This window comes from Portunus trituberculatus, chromosome 2 (assembly GCF_017591435.1).
Source record: "Portunus trituberculatus isolate SZX2019 chromosome 2, ASM1759143v1, whole genome shotgun sequence".
Classification (NCBI taxonomy): Eukaryota; Metazoa; Arthropoda; class Malacostraca; order Decapoda; family Portunidae; genus Portunus; species Portunus trituberculatus.
Genome location: NC_059256.1, coordinates 12894311 through 12911431, shown reverse-complemented (window position 1 = coordinate 12911431; position 17121 = coordinate 12894311). Strand labels below are relative to the sequence as shown.

At 40.9% G+C, this 17121-nt stretch overlaps 1 protein-coding gene across 1 annotated transcript; it reads right to left on the bottom strand.

Annotated features, from left to right (window-relative positions):
• Positions 1-11039: 11039 nt before the first annotated feature.
• Positions 11040-16851, bottom strand: LOC123506145 (probable ATP-dependent RNA helicase ddx17). The gene is made up of 3 exons (XM_045258056.1): positions 16697-16851; positions 15541-15636; positions 11040-12393 (listed from the first exon to the last, which is right to left on the bottom strand). Exons 1-3 carry the CDS (start codon positions 16781-16783, stop codon positions 12229-12231), a joined length of 348 nt encoding a protein of 115 aa, XP_045113991.1. The 5' UTR covers positions 16784-16851; the 3' UTR covers positions 11040-12228.
• Between the last annotated feature and the right edge of the window lie 270 nt (positions 16852-17121).

Below are 17121 nucleotides of genomic sequence, written 5' to 3'. Positions count from 1 at the left end.
TACCAAAAACACCACAAAACACACAAAAACACACTAAAACACACCAAAACACCCAAACACCTCAAAACACACCAAAAACACCTCAAAACACACCAAAACACCTCAAAACACCCAAACACCCAAAACACCTCAAAACACACCCATCAATGCGTGTGTGGGTCTCCATGGCGGTTTAAGGCATTACGTCGTCTACGAATGTCTGTACGTACGTCGTGTCCCTAATTCGACGAGGCAGCCTCTTGTTGTTGTATTTCTCGTAAAAAGACGCACATTTCCGATCTTCTTCTATAGCGACATTGAAAATCAGTCGTTTCAGGCCACAGTGTAAGCTCGTCAAGGTAGGAATTTCGCTACGTTTTGCCTTGAAGCTTAGCCATGTTTGTCGAGTAAGGGTCTACGGAGGGCAGAAGGTTAATGGCCACAGTCCTCACTATTTTAACTGAGATTTGTGCACCATTAGACCATTTTATTGACATTAGCAAGGGTCTATGGAGGGCAGAAAGTTAATGGCCACAGTCCTCACTATTTTAACTGAGATTTGTGCACCATTAGACCATTTTATTGACATTAGCAAGGGTCTATGGAGGTCAGAAGATTAATGGCCACAGTCTTCACTATTTTAACTGAGATTTGTGCACCATTAGACCATTTTATTGACATTAGCAAGGGTCTACGGAGGGCAGAAGGTTAATGGCCACAGTCCTCACTATTTTAACTGAGATTTGTGCACCATTAGACCATTTTATTGACATTAGCAAGGGTCTATGGAGGGCAGAAAGTTAATGGCCACAGTCCTCACTATTTTAACTGAGATTTGTGCACCATTAGACCATTTTATTGACATTAGCAAGGGTCTACGGAGGGCAGAAGGTTAATGGCCACAGTCTTCACTATTTTAACTGAGATTTGTGCACCATTAGACCATTTTATTGACATTAGCAAGGGTGTATGGAGGGCAGAAGGTTAATGGCCACAGTCCTCACTATTTTAACTGAGATTTGTGCACCATTAGACCATTTTATTGACATTAGCAAGGGTCTATGGAGGGCAGAAGGTTAATGGCCACAGTCCTCACTATTTTAACTGAGATTTGTGCACCATTAGACCATTTTATTGACATTAGCAAGGGTCTATGGAGGGCAGAAAGTTAATGGCCACAGTCCTCACTATTTTAACTGAGATTTGTGCACCATTAGACCATTTTATTGACATTAGCTAGGGTCTATGGAGGGCAGAAGGTTAATGGCCACAGTCCTCACTATTTTAACTGAGATTTGTGCACCATTAGACCATTTTATTGACATTAGGAAGGGTCTATGGAGGGCAGAAGGTTAATGGCCACAGTCTTCACTATTTTAACCCCTTGCTAATGTCAATAAAATGGTCTAATGGTGCACAAATCTCAAGGTAAAAATGTGTCCCAGTACTGAAGGGGTTAAAATAGTGAAGACTGTGGCCATTAATCTTCTGCCCTCCATAGACCCTTGCTAATGTCAATAAAATGGTCTAATGGTACACAAATCTCAAGGTAAAAATGCGTCCCAGTACTGAAGGGGTTAAAATAGTGAAGGCTGTGGCCATTAACCTTCTGCCCTCCATACACGCTTTACAAAGTTATTATTATTATTATTATTATTATTATTATTATTATTATTATTATTATTATTATTGTTATTATTATTAAGTGTATGTGTGTGTGTGTATGTATGTGTGTGTGCGTGTGTGTACATAAATCTACATTTGTATCGACTACTACTATTACTACTACTACTATTATTATTATTATTATTATTATTATTATTATTATTAAGTAAATTTCACAGTTCATAATGATAATAATATTGATAATTTCAGTGTTACATATATCATTAGCTGGGTGGCACTGGGAGAGGCTGGGTGGCACTGGGAGAGGCTGGGAGGCACTGGGAGAGGCTGGGAGGCACTGGGAGAGGCTGGGAGGCACTGGGAGAGGCTGGGAGGCACTGGGAGAGGCTGGGAGGCACTGGGAGAGGCTGGGAGGCACTGGGAGAGGCTGGGAGGCACTGGGAGAGGCTGGGAGGCACTGGGAGAGGCTGGGAGGCACTGGGAGAGGCTGGGAGGCACTGGGAGAGGCTGGGAGGCACTGGGAGAGGCTGGGAGAGGCTGGGAGGCACTGGGAGAGGCTGGGAGGCACTGGGAGAGGCTGGGAGGCACTGGGAGAGGCTGGGAGGCACTGGGAGAGGCTGGGAGGCACTGGGAGAGGCTGGGAGGCACTGGGAGAGGCTGGGAGGCACTGGGAGAGACTGGGAGGCACTGAGAGGCTGGGAGGACTGGGAGGCACTGGGAGAGACTGGGAGAGGCTGGGAGGCACTGGGAGAGGCTGGGAGGCACTGGGAGAGGCTGGGAGGCACTGGGAGAGGCTGGGAGGCACTGGGAGAGGCTGGGAGGCACTGGGAGAGGCTGGGAGGCACTGGGAGAGGCTGGGAGGCACTGGGAGAGGCTGGGAGGCACTGGGAGAGGCTGGGAGGCACTGGGAGAGGCTGGGAGGCACTGGGAGAGGCTGGGAGGCACTGGGAGAGGCTGGGAGGCACTGGGAGAGGCTGGGAGGCACTGGGAGAGGCTGGGAGGCACTGGGAGAGACTGGGAGGCACTGGGAGAGACTGGGAGGCACTGGGAGAGGCTGGGAGGCACTGGGAGAGGCTGGGAGGCACTGGGAGAGGCTGGGAGGCACTGGGAGAGACTGGGAGGCACTGGGAGAGACTGGGAGGCACTGGGAGGCTGGGAGGCACTGGGAGAGGCTGGGTGGCACTGGTTTACAAAATCATTTATGTTACACTATCAGTAAGAAATAGTGGTAATAGTAATAGTAGTAATAGTAGTAGTAGTAGTATGAGAGATAGTATTTTTTTTTTATTGAATTTTTTTTCCTTATAGACATATGTAGTGAATGAAATAATAGTAATAATGATTTAGAGAGTTTAATTAGTTAAGAAATGAATATATATATACATACATTATATATATATATATATATATATATACACAAACAAGTCACAGCGGTGGTGGTGGTGGTGGTGGTGGTGGTGGTGGTGATGGTGGTGGTGATGGTGATGAAATAATATTATTGTGATGTAGTTTAAATAAAATTGAATATGCATTTTGTTGCGTGTTTTATTTCAACATCGACGCGTTCTGATGATGACGATGATGATGATGATGATGATGATGATGGTGGTGATGATGGTGGTGCTGGGGATAAGAGGGCGCCATAACATTTAAAGGCTGGACTGACTGCAATGCTATTTGTCTAAGGAACTGAAATATGTCAAACAATTAATTATTTTGGTGTTTTTGTAGCATTTTTTACACCAAAATTCAGAAATGCAGGCAAGATATACAATTTTCTCATCAAAAACGTATTATTTATGTGTTTTATGAAGAAAAAAATGATTGGAAATGTTGTATATTCATTTTGCATTGTTACGGATTAAGTTTCTACGCTAAATTTGTTAAAAAAAAAAAAAAACGTCTTATTTACGTGTTTTTAAGGTGTTTTACTGAAAAAAAACACTCGATTGAAAATGTTGTATATTAATTTTGCATTGTTACATCGTTTATAAACTAAATTTGTTAAAAAAGCGTCTTATTTACGTGTTTTTAAGGTGTTTTACTGAAAAAAAAAAACACTCGATTTCCAAATTTTGTATATTCAAGTCATTTTGCATTGTTACATCGTTTATACACTAAATTTGTTAAAAAAAACCGTCTTATTTACGTGTTTTTAAGGTGTTTTACGGAAAAAAAACCACTTGATTAAGAATTTTGTATATATAATTAATTTTGCATTGTTACATCGTTTCTACACTAAATTTGATAAAAAGCGTCTTATTTACGTGTTTTTAAGGTGTTTTACGGAAAAAAAAACACTCGATTGAAAATGTTGTATATTCAATTAATTTTGCATTGTTACATCGTTTATACACTAAATTTGTTAAAAAAAAAAAGCGTCTTATTTACGTGTTTTTAAGGTGTTTTACGGAAAAAAAACCACTTGATTGAAAATTCTGTATATTCAATTAATTTTGCATTGTTACATCGTTTATAAACTAAATTTGTTAAAAAAGCATCTTATTTACGTGTTTTTAAGGTGTTTTACGGAAAAAAAACACTCAATTGAAAATTCTGTATATTCAATTTATTTTGCATTGTTACATCGTTTATACACTAAATTTGTTAAGAAAGCGTCTTATTTACGTGTTTTTAAGGTGTTTTACTGAAAAAAAAAACACTCGATTTCCAAATTTTGTATATTCAAGTCATTTTGCATTGTTACATCGTTTATACACTAAATTTGTTAAAAAAAACCGTCTTATTTACGTGTTTTTAAGGTGTTTTACGGAAAAAAAACCACTTGATTAAGAATTTTGTATATATAATTAATTTTGCATTGTTACATCGTTTCTACACTAAATTTGATAAAAAGCGTCTTATTTACGTGTTTTTAAGGTGTTTTACGGAAAAAAAAACACTCGATTGAAAATGTTGTATATTCAATTAATTTTGCATTGTTACATCGTTTATACACTAAATTTGTTAAAAAAAAAAAGCGTCTTATTTACGTGTTTTTAAGGTGTTTTACGGAAAAAAAACCACTTGATTGAAAATTCTGTATATTCAATTAATTTTGCATTGTTACATTGTTTATACACTAAATTTGTTAAAAAAGCGTCTTATTTACATGTTTTTAAGGTGTTTTACGGAAAAAAAACACTCGATTGAAAATTTTGTATATTCAATTAATTTTGCATTGTTACATCGTTTATACACTAAATTTGTTAAAAAAACGTCTTATTTACGTGTTTTTAAGGTGTTTTACGGAAAAAAAAAACACTCGATTGAAAATTTTGTATATTCAATTAATTTTGCATTGTTTCATCGTTTATACACTAAATTTGTTAAAAAAAAAAAAAAGCGTCTTATTTACGTGTTTTGAAGGTGTTTTACGGAAAAAAAACACTCGATTGGAAATGTTGTATATTCATTTTGCATTGTTACGGATTAAGTTTCTACACTAAATTTGTTAAAAAAAACCGTCTTATTTACGTGTTTTTAAGGTGTTTTACAGAAAAAAACACTCGATTGAAAATTTTGTATATTCGTCATTTTGCATTGTTACATCGTTTATACACTAAATTTGATAAAAAAAAGTCTTATTTATGTGTTTTTAAGGTGTTTTACTGAAAAAAAAAACACTCGATTGAAAATGTTGTATATTGAAGTCATTTTGCATTGTTAGATCGTTTATACACTAAATTTGTTAAAAAAGCGTCTTATTTACGTGTTTTTAAGGTGTTTTACGGAAAAAAAAACACTTGATTGAAAATTTTGTATATTTAATTAATTTTGCATTGTTACATCGTGTATACACTAAATTTGTTAAAAAAAAAAAAAAGTGTCTTATTTACGTGTTTTTAAGGTGTTTTACGGAAAAAAAACCACTTGATTGAAAATTCTGTATATTCAATTAATTTTGAATTGTTACATCGTTTATACACTAAATTTGTTAAAAAAACGTCTTATTTACGTGTTTTTAAGGTGTTTTACGGAAAAAAAAACCACTCGATTAAAAATGTATATTCAAGTCATTTTGCATTGTTACATCGTTTCTACACTAAATTTGTTAAAAAAGCGTCTTATTTACGTGTTTTTAAGGTGTTTTACTGAAAAAAAACCACTCGATTGAAAATGTTGTATACTGAAGTCATTTTCCATTGTTAGATATCATAATTCTAAGTTTCCAGAGCCCAGCGTGACCTCACTTGACCAATCCCGAACTAAAACTTTCCAATTGCATCTTAAACTCCTTCAACACAGCTTCATCCAGTTTAAGATAGCTCAAAGTACCCAATTCATAACTTAACATTGTCTAGTCTAATTTCAGGCAATCTCGAGGGAAGGGACGGGCCTCTGTGATAGCTATTTCTTGTAGTAGTGGCGTGGAAACATTATCTAGGTTGAGTGGATGGGTGACTGGCTGACTGGGTGTGTGTGGATGACTGTGACTGCCTGACCGAGTGGCTGGCTGATTGACAAATTCTCTTTCTCTTTCTCTCTCTGAGTCACCTAAGAGAGAAATTCATATAGTTTAAATTCTCCTCTTTGTGGCTTGGATGTTGCCCCACTGGTGTCAGCTGTGAGGAATCTTATCAGTGAGGGCAGTGGGACCTTTTAATCCAAAGTTCCCAGCTCTTCCTTGCTGTGTTCCTAGTGTGGAAGGCGTTGATCTGCTGGACTCAGGGGCGTTAGAGGCACCAGGTTGGCCTCTTACTGTATGACACATGCACTGCTTTGGCCAAGAGCTATTTTTATCAGTGAGGGCAGAGGGACCTTTTATCCAAATTTCCTGGCTCTTTCGTGGTGTGTTCCTAGTGTGGAAGGCATTGATCTGCTGGACTCAGGGGGTTTAGAGGCACCAGGTTGGCCTCTTACTCTATGACACATGCGCTGGTTCGGCCAAGAGCTATTTTTATCAGTGAGGGCAGTGGGACCTTTTATCCAAAATTCCTGGCTCTTTCATGGTGTGTTCCTAGTGTGGAAGGCATTGATCTGCTGGACTGAGGGGGTTTAGAGGCACCAGGTTGGCCTCTTACTGTATGACACATGCACTGGTTCACCCCAGAGCTATTTTTATCAATTAGGGCAGTGACACCTTTTATCTAAATTTCCTGGCTCTTTCGTGGTGTGTTCCTAGTGTGGAAGGCGTTGATCTGCTGGACTCAGGGGGTTTAGAGGCACCAGGTTGGCCTCTTACTGTATGACACATGCACTGGTTCGGCCAAGAGCTATTTTTATCAATTAGGGCAGAGGGACCTTTTATCCAAAGTTCCTGGCTCTTTCGTGGTGTGTTCATAGCATGGAAGGCATTGATCTGCTAGACTCAGGGGGTTTAGAGGCACCAGGTTGGCCTCTTACTGTATGACACATGCGCTGGGTCACCTCGGAGCTATTACCATCACCATCACCACCACCACCACCTCCCGTGCTTAAGAGAACGATCTCCATAGCACATACGCTGGTCCACCTCAGTTTTCCCAGCGTGGTATTTGAGGACAAGGCACTCCTCCACTCGGGAACATACTGCCTACATGTACTATAGGCAGGTGATGGAGTGAGGTGGCGTCTAATTGCAAGTCACATCACTGCCTGCATCATCTACTCCCACTTACTTCGTCTCCCTCAGAAAGGCTGACTGTGAGGAACGCCTGCTGATGCTGAGTACTTTTCAACATGGCAGGTGATGGTGTGAGGTGGCGTCTAATTTTAAGTCACGTCACTGCCTGCATCATTTCTATCCCCACTTACTCCCTCTCCCTCAGAAAGATGGCGTGGGCTGTGAGGGACGCCTGTTGTCAACCCTCGGCTATTGTGACTTCAGCTATCACGTTATTGGTATCGCACACCCATGAAAAGCTGCTAAAATGTCATTATCGCGACCTCAGATGCCTGCTATCGCGCGCTCATTGGCCAAAACTGCCTTCCCGCCAAAATCAACTCAGCTATCGCGTTTTTCGGCTATGGCGCGGCTATTTCGGCGCTAATTGGCCATGATAGTCAAGGGTTAAGTGTACAGGTAACTCTGGATATCCACAATAGATGCGTTCCAAGAGGCATCGCGTATTTCAAAACTTAGCGTAAAATAAACTTATAATTCTCACCAGAAACAGGGGGGGGGGTGCTGGAGGGATGTGGTCCAGATCATATAGAAACAAACCGATCTAATTTATTGTATTTTTCCGCTAACGTGTTAACAAAACGTGGAAATGAAGAGTTACCTGTACGTTTCTATAAATCCTGGCCCTGCTTTTTCAACCTACACTTTGAGGTACTGGCTAGCTTTGATCCAGGCCACCACTACTCCCACAGGACGCTGCCAGGCTGGGTTTGTCACCTTCACAATCCTGGCTCTCTAACTTCCTCTGCCGAGATTTTTCAGCCATAAACTCCTAGCACTTGTTGTTAGTGTGGAAAGCTAGCTGGGTTCGAATCTTGTCCACGGTCAGAGTGCAGGTAGGGTTTCCTCACTCAGGGCAACGGTTTCCTAGTTGGTGGAAAGCTAGCTGGTGTATTAGTCTGTGTGTGTTGGTCCTGTCAGTGACGACGAGGTGCCTTCAAGTACACGGGTTCAAATCCTATCCACGGTCAGAGTGCAGGTTGGGCTTCCTCACTCAGGGCAACGGTTTCTAATTGGTGGAAAGCTAGCTGGTGTATTAGTCTTGTGTTTCTTGGTCCTGTCAGTGACGACGAGGTGCCTTCAAGTACACTGGTTCGAATCCTATCCACGGTGAGAGTGCAGGTAGGGTTTCCTCACTCAGGGCAACGGTTTCCTAGCGGGTCGAAAGCATGTTGGTGTATTAGTCTTGTGTGTGTTGGTCCTGTCAGTGACGACGAGGTGCCTTCAAGTACACGGGTTCAAATCCTATCCACGGTCAGAGTGCAGGTAGGGCTTCCTCACTCAGGGCAACGGTTTCCTAGCAGGTCGAAAGCATGTTGGTGTATTAGTCTTGTGTGCATTGGTCCTGTCAGTGACGACGAGGTGCCTTCAAGTGCACTGGTTCAAATCCTATCCACGGTCAGAGTGCAGGTAGGGTTTCCTCACTCTGGGCAATGATTTCCTAGCGGGTGGGTTTTGAAGTAGGAGGCACTACAAAAAGTAACACCCTTTAAAAATTCCCTTCAGACGCCCACATGGTAGAAATTGAAATAAAATAAAAATTAATCTTGTCATTTTTAACCCCTTCAGCACCATGGCATGTTTTTCATATCTTTTTGCGTATATTTGGCAATTTTATACTGCTTCAGAAAATTATATGGTGAAGATTCCAGCCATTAGTCTTCTGATCTCCATAGACCCTTGGTAATGTCAATAAAATCATCTCATTGTACTCAAAACTCGTAAAAATGCGTCCCAGTGCTGAAAAGGTCAATTGTTAGTGATACTGTCCATCTCTCTTCACTTATCAATTGTTGGTGAAGTTGGAAGTCCGGGAGAGAAATATATGTTAAATAACCTTTCATTTTTTTTCATTATTATATATTTTAATGTTTTTTTTTTCGTTTTATTCAATTTGAGTGATTTTAGTATGTTTTAATTTAACTGTTTTTAATTGCTTTTAGATTTTTTTTTTATATAAACATAATGGTTTTTATTAACATATTGTAGTGGTGACAGATGACCCTTGTTGCTGCGGAACGAGTCAAAATCCTGTCCAGTCCAGCTCTTTCGTCATGCATCTACAGATAACTCTCAATTTACATGACAGATACGTTCCAAGAGGCGCCATATGACCCTTGTTGTTGTGGCACTTGGGTCAAAATTCTGTCCAGTCCAGCTCTTTCGTCATGCATCTACAGATAACTCTCAATTTACATGACAGATACGTTCCAAGATAACTAACTTGATTTACTCTTTCTTCATGCGTCTACAGATAACTAACTCAATTTATACGACAGATACGTTCCAAGAGGCGCCAGATGACCCTTGTTGCTGTGGCACTTGAGTCAAAATCCTGTCCAGTCCAGTTCTTTCGTCATGCATCTACAGATAACTCTCAATTTACACGACAGATACGTTCCAAGAGGCGCCATATGACCCTTGTTGCTGCGGCACTTGAGTCAAAATCCTGTCCAGTCCAGCTCTTTCGTCATGCATCTACAGATAACTCTCAATTTATACGACAGATACGTTCCAAGAGGCGCCATATGACCCTTGTTGTTGTGGCGTTTGAGTCAAAATCCTGTCCAGTCCAGCTCTTTCGTCATGCATCTACAGATAACTCTCAATGTACACGACAGATACGTTCCAAGATAACTAACTTGATTTACTCTTTCTTCATGCGTCTACAGATAACTAACTCAATTTACGCGATAGATACGTTCCAAGAGGCGCCATATGACCCTTGTTGTTGTGGCACTTGAGTCAAAATCGTGTCCAGTCCAGCTCTTTCTTCATGCATCTACAGATAACTCTCAATTTACATGACAGATACGTTCGAAGAGGCGCCAGATGACCCTTGTTGCTGTGGTGCTTGGGTCAAAATCCTGTCCAGTCCAGCTCTTTCTTCATGCATCTATAGATAACTCTCGATTTACTCTTTCTTCATGCGTCTACAGATAACTCTCAATTTACACGACAGATACGTTCCAGGAGGCGCCATATGACCCTTGTTGTTGTGGCACTTGGGTCAAAATTCTGTCCAGTCCAGTTCTTTCGTCATGCATCTACAGATAACTCTCAATTTACGCGATAGATACGTTCCAAGAGGCGCCATATGACCCTTGTTGTTGTGGCGTTTGAGTCAAAATCCAGTCCAGTCCAGCTCTTTCGTCATGCATCTACAGGTAACTAACTCGATTTACGCGATAGATGCTTGTAATTTTACGAGGCAAGTCACGTCTGCTGGAGGGGAGCTTTCACATGAGATACGCTTTGCCACGTCACGCAGTCAGACTAGAAGTGGACAACAACCCACGTGATATAAAATTAAAAGTACAGGTAACTCTTGATTTGCGTGATAGATCCGTTACAAGAGGCGCCAGATGAACCTTGTTGCTGCAAAATTCAGTCTAGCTCTTTCTTCTTGCGTCTACAGATAACTCTCGATTTACGTAATAGATCCGTTACAAGAGGCGCCAGATGAACCTTGTTGCTGCAAAATTCAGTCTAGCTCTTTCTTCTTGCGTCTACAGATAACTCTCGATTTGCGTGATAGATCCGTTACAACAGGCGCCAAATGACCCTCGTTGCTGCAAAATTCAGTCTAGCTCTTTCTTCTTGCGTCTACAGATAACTCGATTTACGTAATAGATCCGTTACAAGAGGCGCCAGATGACCCTCGTTGCTGCAAAATTCAGTCTAGCTCTTTCTTCTTGCGTCTACAGATAACTCTCGATTTACGTGATAAATGCGTTCTAAGAGGCATCGCGTATATCGAAATTTGCGTAAAACAAACATATAATTGACAGTAGATGATGCAATGTGGGATGTGGTCAAAACAAGCGTACAAAACACTCTATTTATTAAGCTAAATTAACATGTTTTTATTATTTAACATTCTAAATACTAGAAACCTGTCTACGGTCTCAGTGTAGGTTGGGCTTCCTCACTCACTACGTCACGGCCTTCACCACACACACCACAGTCACTCACCATTAACACAACACTCACTACGTCACGGCCTTCAAAAATGACCCCACATACAGAAGATGGAGGACGTTTTGGGGCCATTTGGGTGAATTATAGGCAGATTGAAGAGGTTTCGTCTGTACTCAGTGCTGGCAGACTGCAAATCAGGCACCAGAAGAGCGGGAGCTGGATCGAAGAGCAACCTCCTTCTGCGAAATAAGCATCCATGAACGCTTGGAGGGACCACTAGTGACAAGGTTGCTCTGAGGTTGCTAGGAACATGTCTCCAGGTGGTGTTGATGTCTTATATACGCATTTATGTTCACTAATCAACATTTCTATTAGCTTTTTACACACGTTGCCCCCAAGAAAGGACTGTTTTGTAATGTATAAAGTGGAAATCTTACGTGGAATGCCCAAAAAATAAAGCAGAGGTGAGATTGGCCACAGATGAAGCAGAGACTCGCGATGACTTGGCCACTTCTTGTTGTGACTGTTTGAGCGTGCATGTTGCTCTCCCCACGATATTAAATGTTTCCACTCCTCTATTGCTATGTCATATCTTAGTATACGCTTATGCCGTGAGAATAACCTGGACTCCCTGCCACTGAGTGATAGTGAATGACTTAAGAAACACCGCTGCAGGAGGTTGCTTTGACGTTAAAGTTTCTTGGATCCAGCTCCTGGCAGCCAATGAGTACTTTTAGGCAGGCTACGAACCTCCACCCGCCAACAGCACTAATCTTTGTCGATGCTATTTTACAAAGGTTGGTATGTGAGCAGGAGGTTGCAGTGGGAGGTTGTCTGTACCAACATACACAACAACGTGCTTCTTGGATCCAGCCCTGGAGCTCACACCTATCGGCCAGCTGTTCGAAATTGCGTGTGGCACTCAGTTTGAAAGTGTGGATGGACCAAATCGCTTATAAACAAACCAATCGTGCAAATTAAATTACCCATAACATTTTTACAGGTGCGTTACAACAAAAACGCGTAAATCAAACATGCGTAAATCAAGTTACCTGCGCTGCCATGTTTGTTTGACTAGTTACAATTGTTAATAATTATCAGTAGGACACAGATGAACTGAAGGAGTTGGCAGATGAACTGAAGGAGTCACTGTAAGAACTGTAGGACTCGCTGTAAGAGCTGTAGGAGTCGCTGTAAGAGCTGTTGGAGTGGCTGTAAGAGCTGTAGGATGAGGTGTAGAAATCAGCAGAGAAGTCTTCAACCTGACATGGAAGACAAATAAAATATAATTAATTTTTTTTCTTCTAAAACATGTATGTAACCCCTTCAGTAGCATGACGCATTTCCCTATTCCTTGTGGTGACTATTTGCTGATTTTCTACAGCTTCACAAACTCATGTCGGGGTTCAAATGGTGAAGACTGTGGCCATTAATCTTCTGACCTCCATTGACCCTTTGTAATGTCAATAAAATGGTCTAATGGTACACAAATCTCAGTACTGAAGGGGTTAGAATAGTGAAGACTGTGGCCATTAATCTTCTGACCTCCATAGACCCTTCGTAATGTCAATAAAATGGTCTAATGGTACATAAATCTCAGTACTGAAGGGGTTAGAATAGTGAAGACTGTGGCCATTAATCTTCTGACCTCCATAGACCCTTCGTAATGTCAATAAAATGGTCTAATGGTACACAAATCTCAGTACTGATGGGGTTAGAATAGTGAAGACTGTGGCCATTAATCTTCTGACCTCCATAGACCCTTCGTAATGTCAATAAAATGGTCTTATGGTACACAAATCTCAAGGTAAAAACACGTTCCAGTACTGAAAGGGTTAAAATCCAACCTCCATAGACCCTTCCTAATGTCAATAAAATGGTCTAATGGTGCACAAATCTCAAGGTAAAAACACATTCCAGTACTGAAGGGGTTAAAATAGTGAAGACTGTGGCCATTAATCTTCTGACCTCCATAGACCCTTGCTAATGTCAATAAAATGGTCTAATGGTACACAAATCTCAGTTAAAATAGTGAAGACTGTGGCCATTAATCTTCTGACCTCCATAGACCCTTCCTAATGTCAATAAAATGGTCTAATCGCACACAAGGTAAAAATGCGTTCCAGTACTGAAGGTTTAGAATAGTGACGACTGAGGCCATTAATCTTCTGACCTCCATAGACCCTTGCTAATGTCAATAAAATGGTCTAATGGTACACAAATCTCAGTTAAAATAGTGAAGACTGAGGCCATTAATCTTCTGACCTCCATAGACCCTTCCTAATGTCAATAAAATGGTCTAATGGTACACAAATCTCAGTTAAAATAGTGAAGACTGAGGCCATTAATCTTCTGACCTCCATAGACCCTTCGTAATGTCAATAAAATGGTCTAATGGTACACAAATCTCAGTTAAAATAGTGAAGACTGAGGCCATTAATCTTCTGACCTCCATAGACCCTTGCTAATGTCAATAAAATGGTCTAATGGTACACAAATCTCAGTTAAAATAGTGAAGACTGAGGCCATTAATCTTCTGACCTCCATAGACCCTTCCTAATGTCAATAAAATGGTCTAATGGTGCACAAATCTCAGTACTGAAGGGGTTGAAATAGTGAAGACTGTGGCCATTAATCTTCTGACCTCCATAGACCCTTCCTAATGTCAATAAAATGGTCTAATGGTACACAAATCTCAGTTAAAATAGTGAAGACTGTGGCCATTAATCTTCTGACCTCCATAGACCCTTGCTAATGTCAATAAAATGGTCTAATCGCAAACAAGGTAAAAATGCGTTCCAGTACTGAAGGTTTAAAATAGTGACGACTGAGGCCATTAATCTTCTGACCTCCATAGACCCTTCCTAATGTCAATAAAATGGTCTAATGGTACACAAATCTCAGTTAAAATAGTGAAGACTGTGGCCATTAATCTTCTGACCTCCATAGACCCTTCCTAATGTCAATAAAATGGTCTAATGGTGCACAAATCTCAGTACTGAAGGGGTTAAAATAGTGAAGACTGTGGCCATTAATCTTCTGACCTCCATAGACCCTTCCTAATGTCAATAAAATGGTCTAATTGCACACAAGGTAAAAATGCGTTCCAGTACTGAAGGTTTAAAATAGTGAAGACTGTGGCCATTAATCTTCTGACCTCCATAGACCCTTCGTAATGTCAATAAAATGGTCTAATGGTACACAAATCTCAGTTAAAATAGTGAAGACTGTGGCCATTAATCTTCTGACCTCCATAGACCCTTCCTAATGTCAATAAAATGGTCTAATGGTACACAAATCTCAGTTAAAATAGTGAAGACTGAGGCCATTAATCTTCTGACCTCCATAGACCCTTCGTAATGTCAATAAAATGGTCTAATGGTACACAAATCTCAGTTAAAATAGTGAAGACTGAGGCCATTAATCTTCTGACCTCAATAGACCCTTGCTAATGTCAATAAAATGGTCTAATGGTACACAAATCTCAGTTAAAATAGTGACGACTGAGGCCATTAATCTTCTGACCTCCATAGAAACTTCCTAATGTCAATAAAATGGTCTAATCGCACACAAGGTAAAAATGCGTTCACGTACTGAAGGTTTAAGATAGTGACGACTGTGGCCATTAATCTTCTGACCTCCATAGACCCTTCCTAATGTCAATAAAATGGTCTAATGGTACACAAATCTCAGTTAAAATAATGAAGACTGAGGCCATTAATCTTTTGACCTCCATAGACCCTTCCTAATGTCAATAAAATGGTCTAATCGCACACAAGGTAAAAATGCGTTCCAGTACTGAAGGTTTAAAATAGTGACGACTGAGGCCATTAATCTTCTGACCTCCATAGACCCTTCGTAATGTCAATAAAATGGTCTAATGGTACACAAATCTCAGTTAAAATAGTGAAGACTGAGGCCATTAATCTTCTGACCTCCATAGAAACTTCCTAATGTCAATAAAATGGTCTAATGGTGCACAAATCTCAGTACTGAAGGGGTTGAAATAGTGAAGACTGTGGCCATTAATCTTCTGACCTCCATTGACCCTTCGTAATGTCAATAAAATGGTCTAATCGCACACAAGGTAAAAATGCGTTCCAGTACTGAAGGTTTAAGATAGTGACGACTGTGGCCATTAATCTTCTGACCTCCATAGACCCTTCCTAATGTCCCTGTTCCTCCTCCTATTCCTTATCTAACTTTACATCCCGTCCACTCCTGCGCTGATGATTACCACCCTTGTAACTTTCCGCAATCTTTCCACAGACGACCAACTCACTAGAAAGTCAAACAGATCCCTCTCTCACATCGCACTAAGCATGAATCAGGAACCATGGCTTATGAATGGCTCTCCTTCAGTTCAGTATAGAAATAGATCAAATATAAGTGTTGGTGTCAATACTTACAGAACTGGATTCATAACTTCCACTGCTGCCGTAGCTTTCACCACTGGTATAGCTTCCACTGCTGCTGGAAGACCCATCACTCAGTACCGGGACTGCCTGGGGACACAGATGCAACCAATGTAGTCTTTGCTCGCCAAGATCTGTTAAGTGTATTTGATATTAACCTCTCTAGTGCTATGACGTGTTTCTATATTCATTCTGCTTGCTGTTTGGTGCTTTTCTACAGCTTCAGAAATTCACGTGAGAGGTTAAAATGGTGCAGACTGTGGCCATTAATCTTCTGCCCTCCATACACCCTTGCTAATGTCAATAAAATGGTCAAATCGTACATAAATCTCAAGGTATAAATGCGTCCCAGTACTGAAGGGGTTAAAATAGTGAAGACTGTGGCCATTAATCTTCTGACCTCCATACACCCTTGCTAATGTCAATAAAATGGTCAAATCGTACATAAATCTCAAGGTATAAATGCGTCCCAGTACTGAAGGGGTTAAAATAGTGAAGACTGTGGCCATTAATCTTCTGACCTCCATAGACCCTTGCTAATGTCAATAAAATGGTCAAATCGTACACAAATCTCAAGGTAAAAATGCGTTCCAGTACTGAAGGGGTTAAAATAGTGAAGACTGTGGCCATTAATCTTCTGCCCTCCATAGATCCTTCCTAATGTCAATAAAATGGTCTAATGGTACACAAATCTCAAGGTAAAAATGCGTCCCAGTACTGTAGGGGTTAAAATGGTACAGACTGTGGCCATTAATTTTCCCGCTCTTGGGACCTCCGCACCTCGTATACCGGTCAAAGGTACGGAAAAGCGAGCGGAGATCCGGACTAAGACGTTTTAATTCATATATTCAACAGAGGATTAATAAAACTTACCAGAGCTTGTTGTGAAGTTTATGTCAGCAGCATTTGGGACCTCCGCACCTCGTATACCGGTCAAAGGTACGGAAAAGCGAGCGTAGATCCGGACTAAGACGTTTTAACTCACATATTCAACAGAGCATTAATAAAACTTACCAGAGCTTGTTGTGAAGTATGTCAGAAGCATTTGGGACATCACCTCGTATACCGGTCAAAGGTACGGAAAAGCGAGCGGAGATCCGGACTAAGACGTTTTAATTCATATATTCAACAGAGCATTAATAAAACTTACCAGAGCTTGTTGGGAAGTATACACCACCACCACCAGCGTCACCCCAACCAGCAGGGGAAGACGCGAACCAGTGCTACTCAAAGCCATTGCGATTATGAAGTCCCAGGGTGAATGTCAGCCCTGCCACGACTCCCAGCCTATATGGACACCCGAATGCTGTCAAAAGATGCAGTTTGTACTAGTTCATGAATAATTCCTTTGTGTCAGTGGCGAGACACCTGTGCTGTGGTGCGATGAACTGTACACACACTCTCACTCACTCTCACTCACTCTCACTCTCACACCTGCGTGGATTTGAGCCATATAGCAAGTGTTCGTGGTTCTACTGACCATAAAGAAAGGAAATTATTTGTAATGGAGATGGAGAGAAAAGTGAGAGTGAGAGGGGAGTGGGTAGGTGACGGATTGGAGAGGAAAAATGTTTA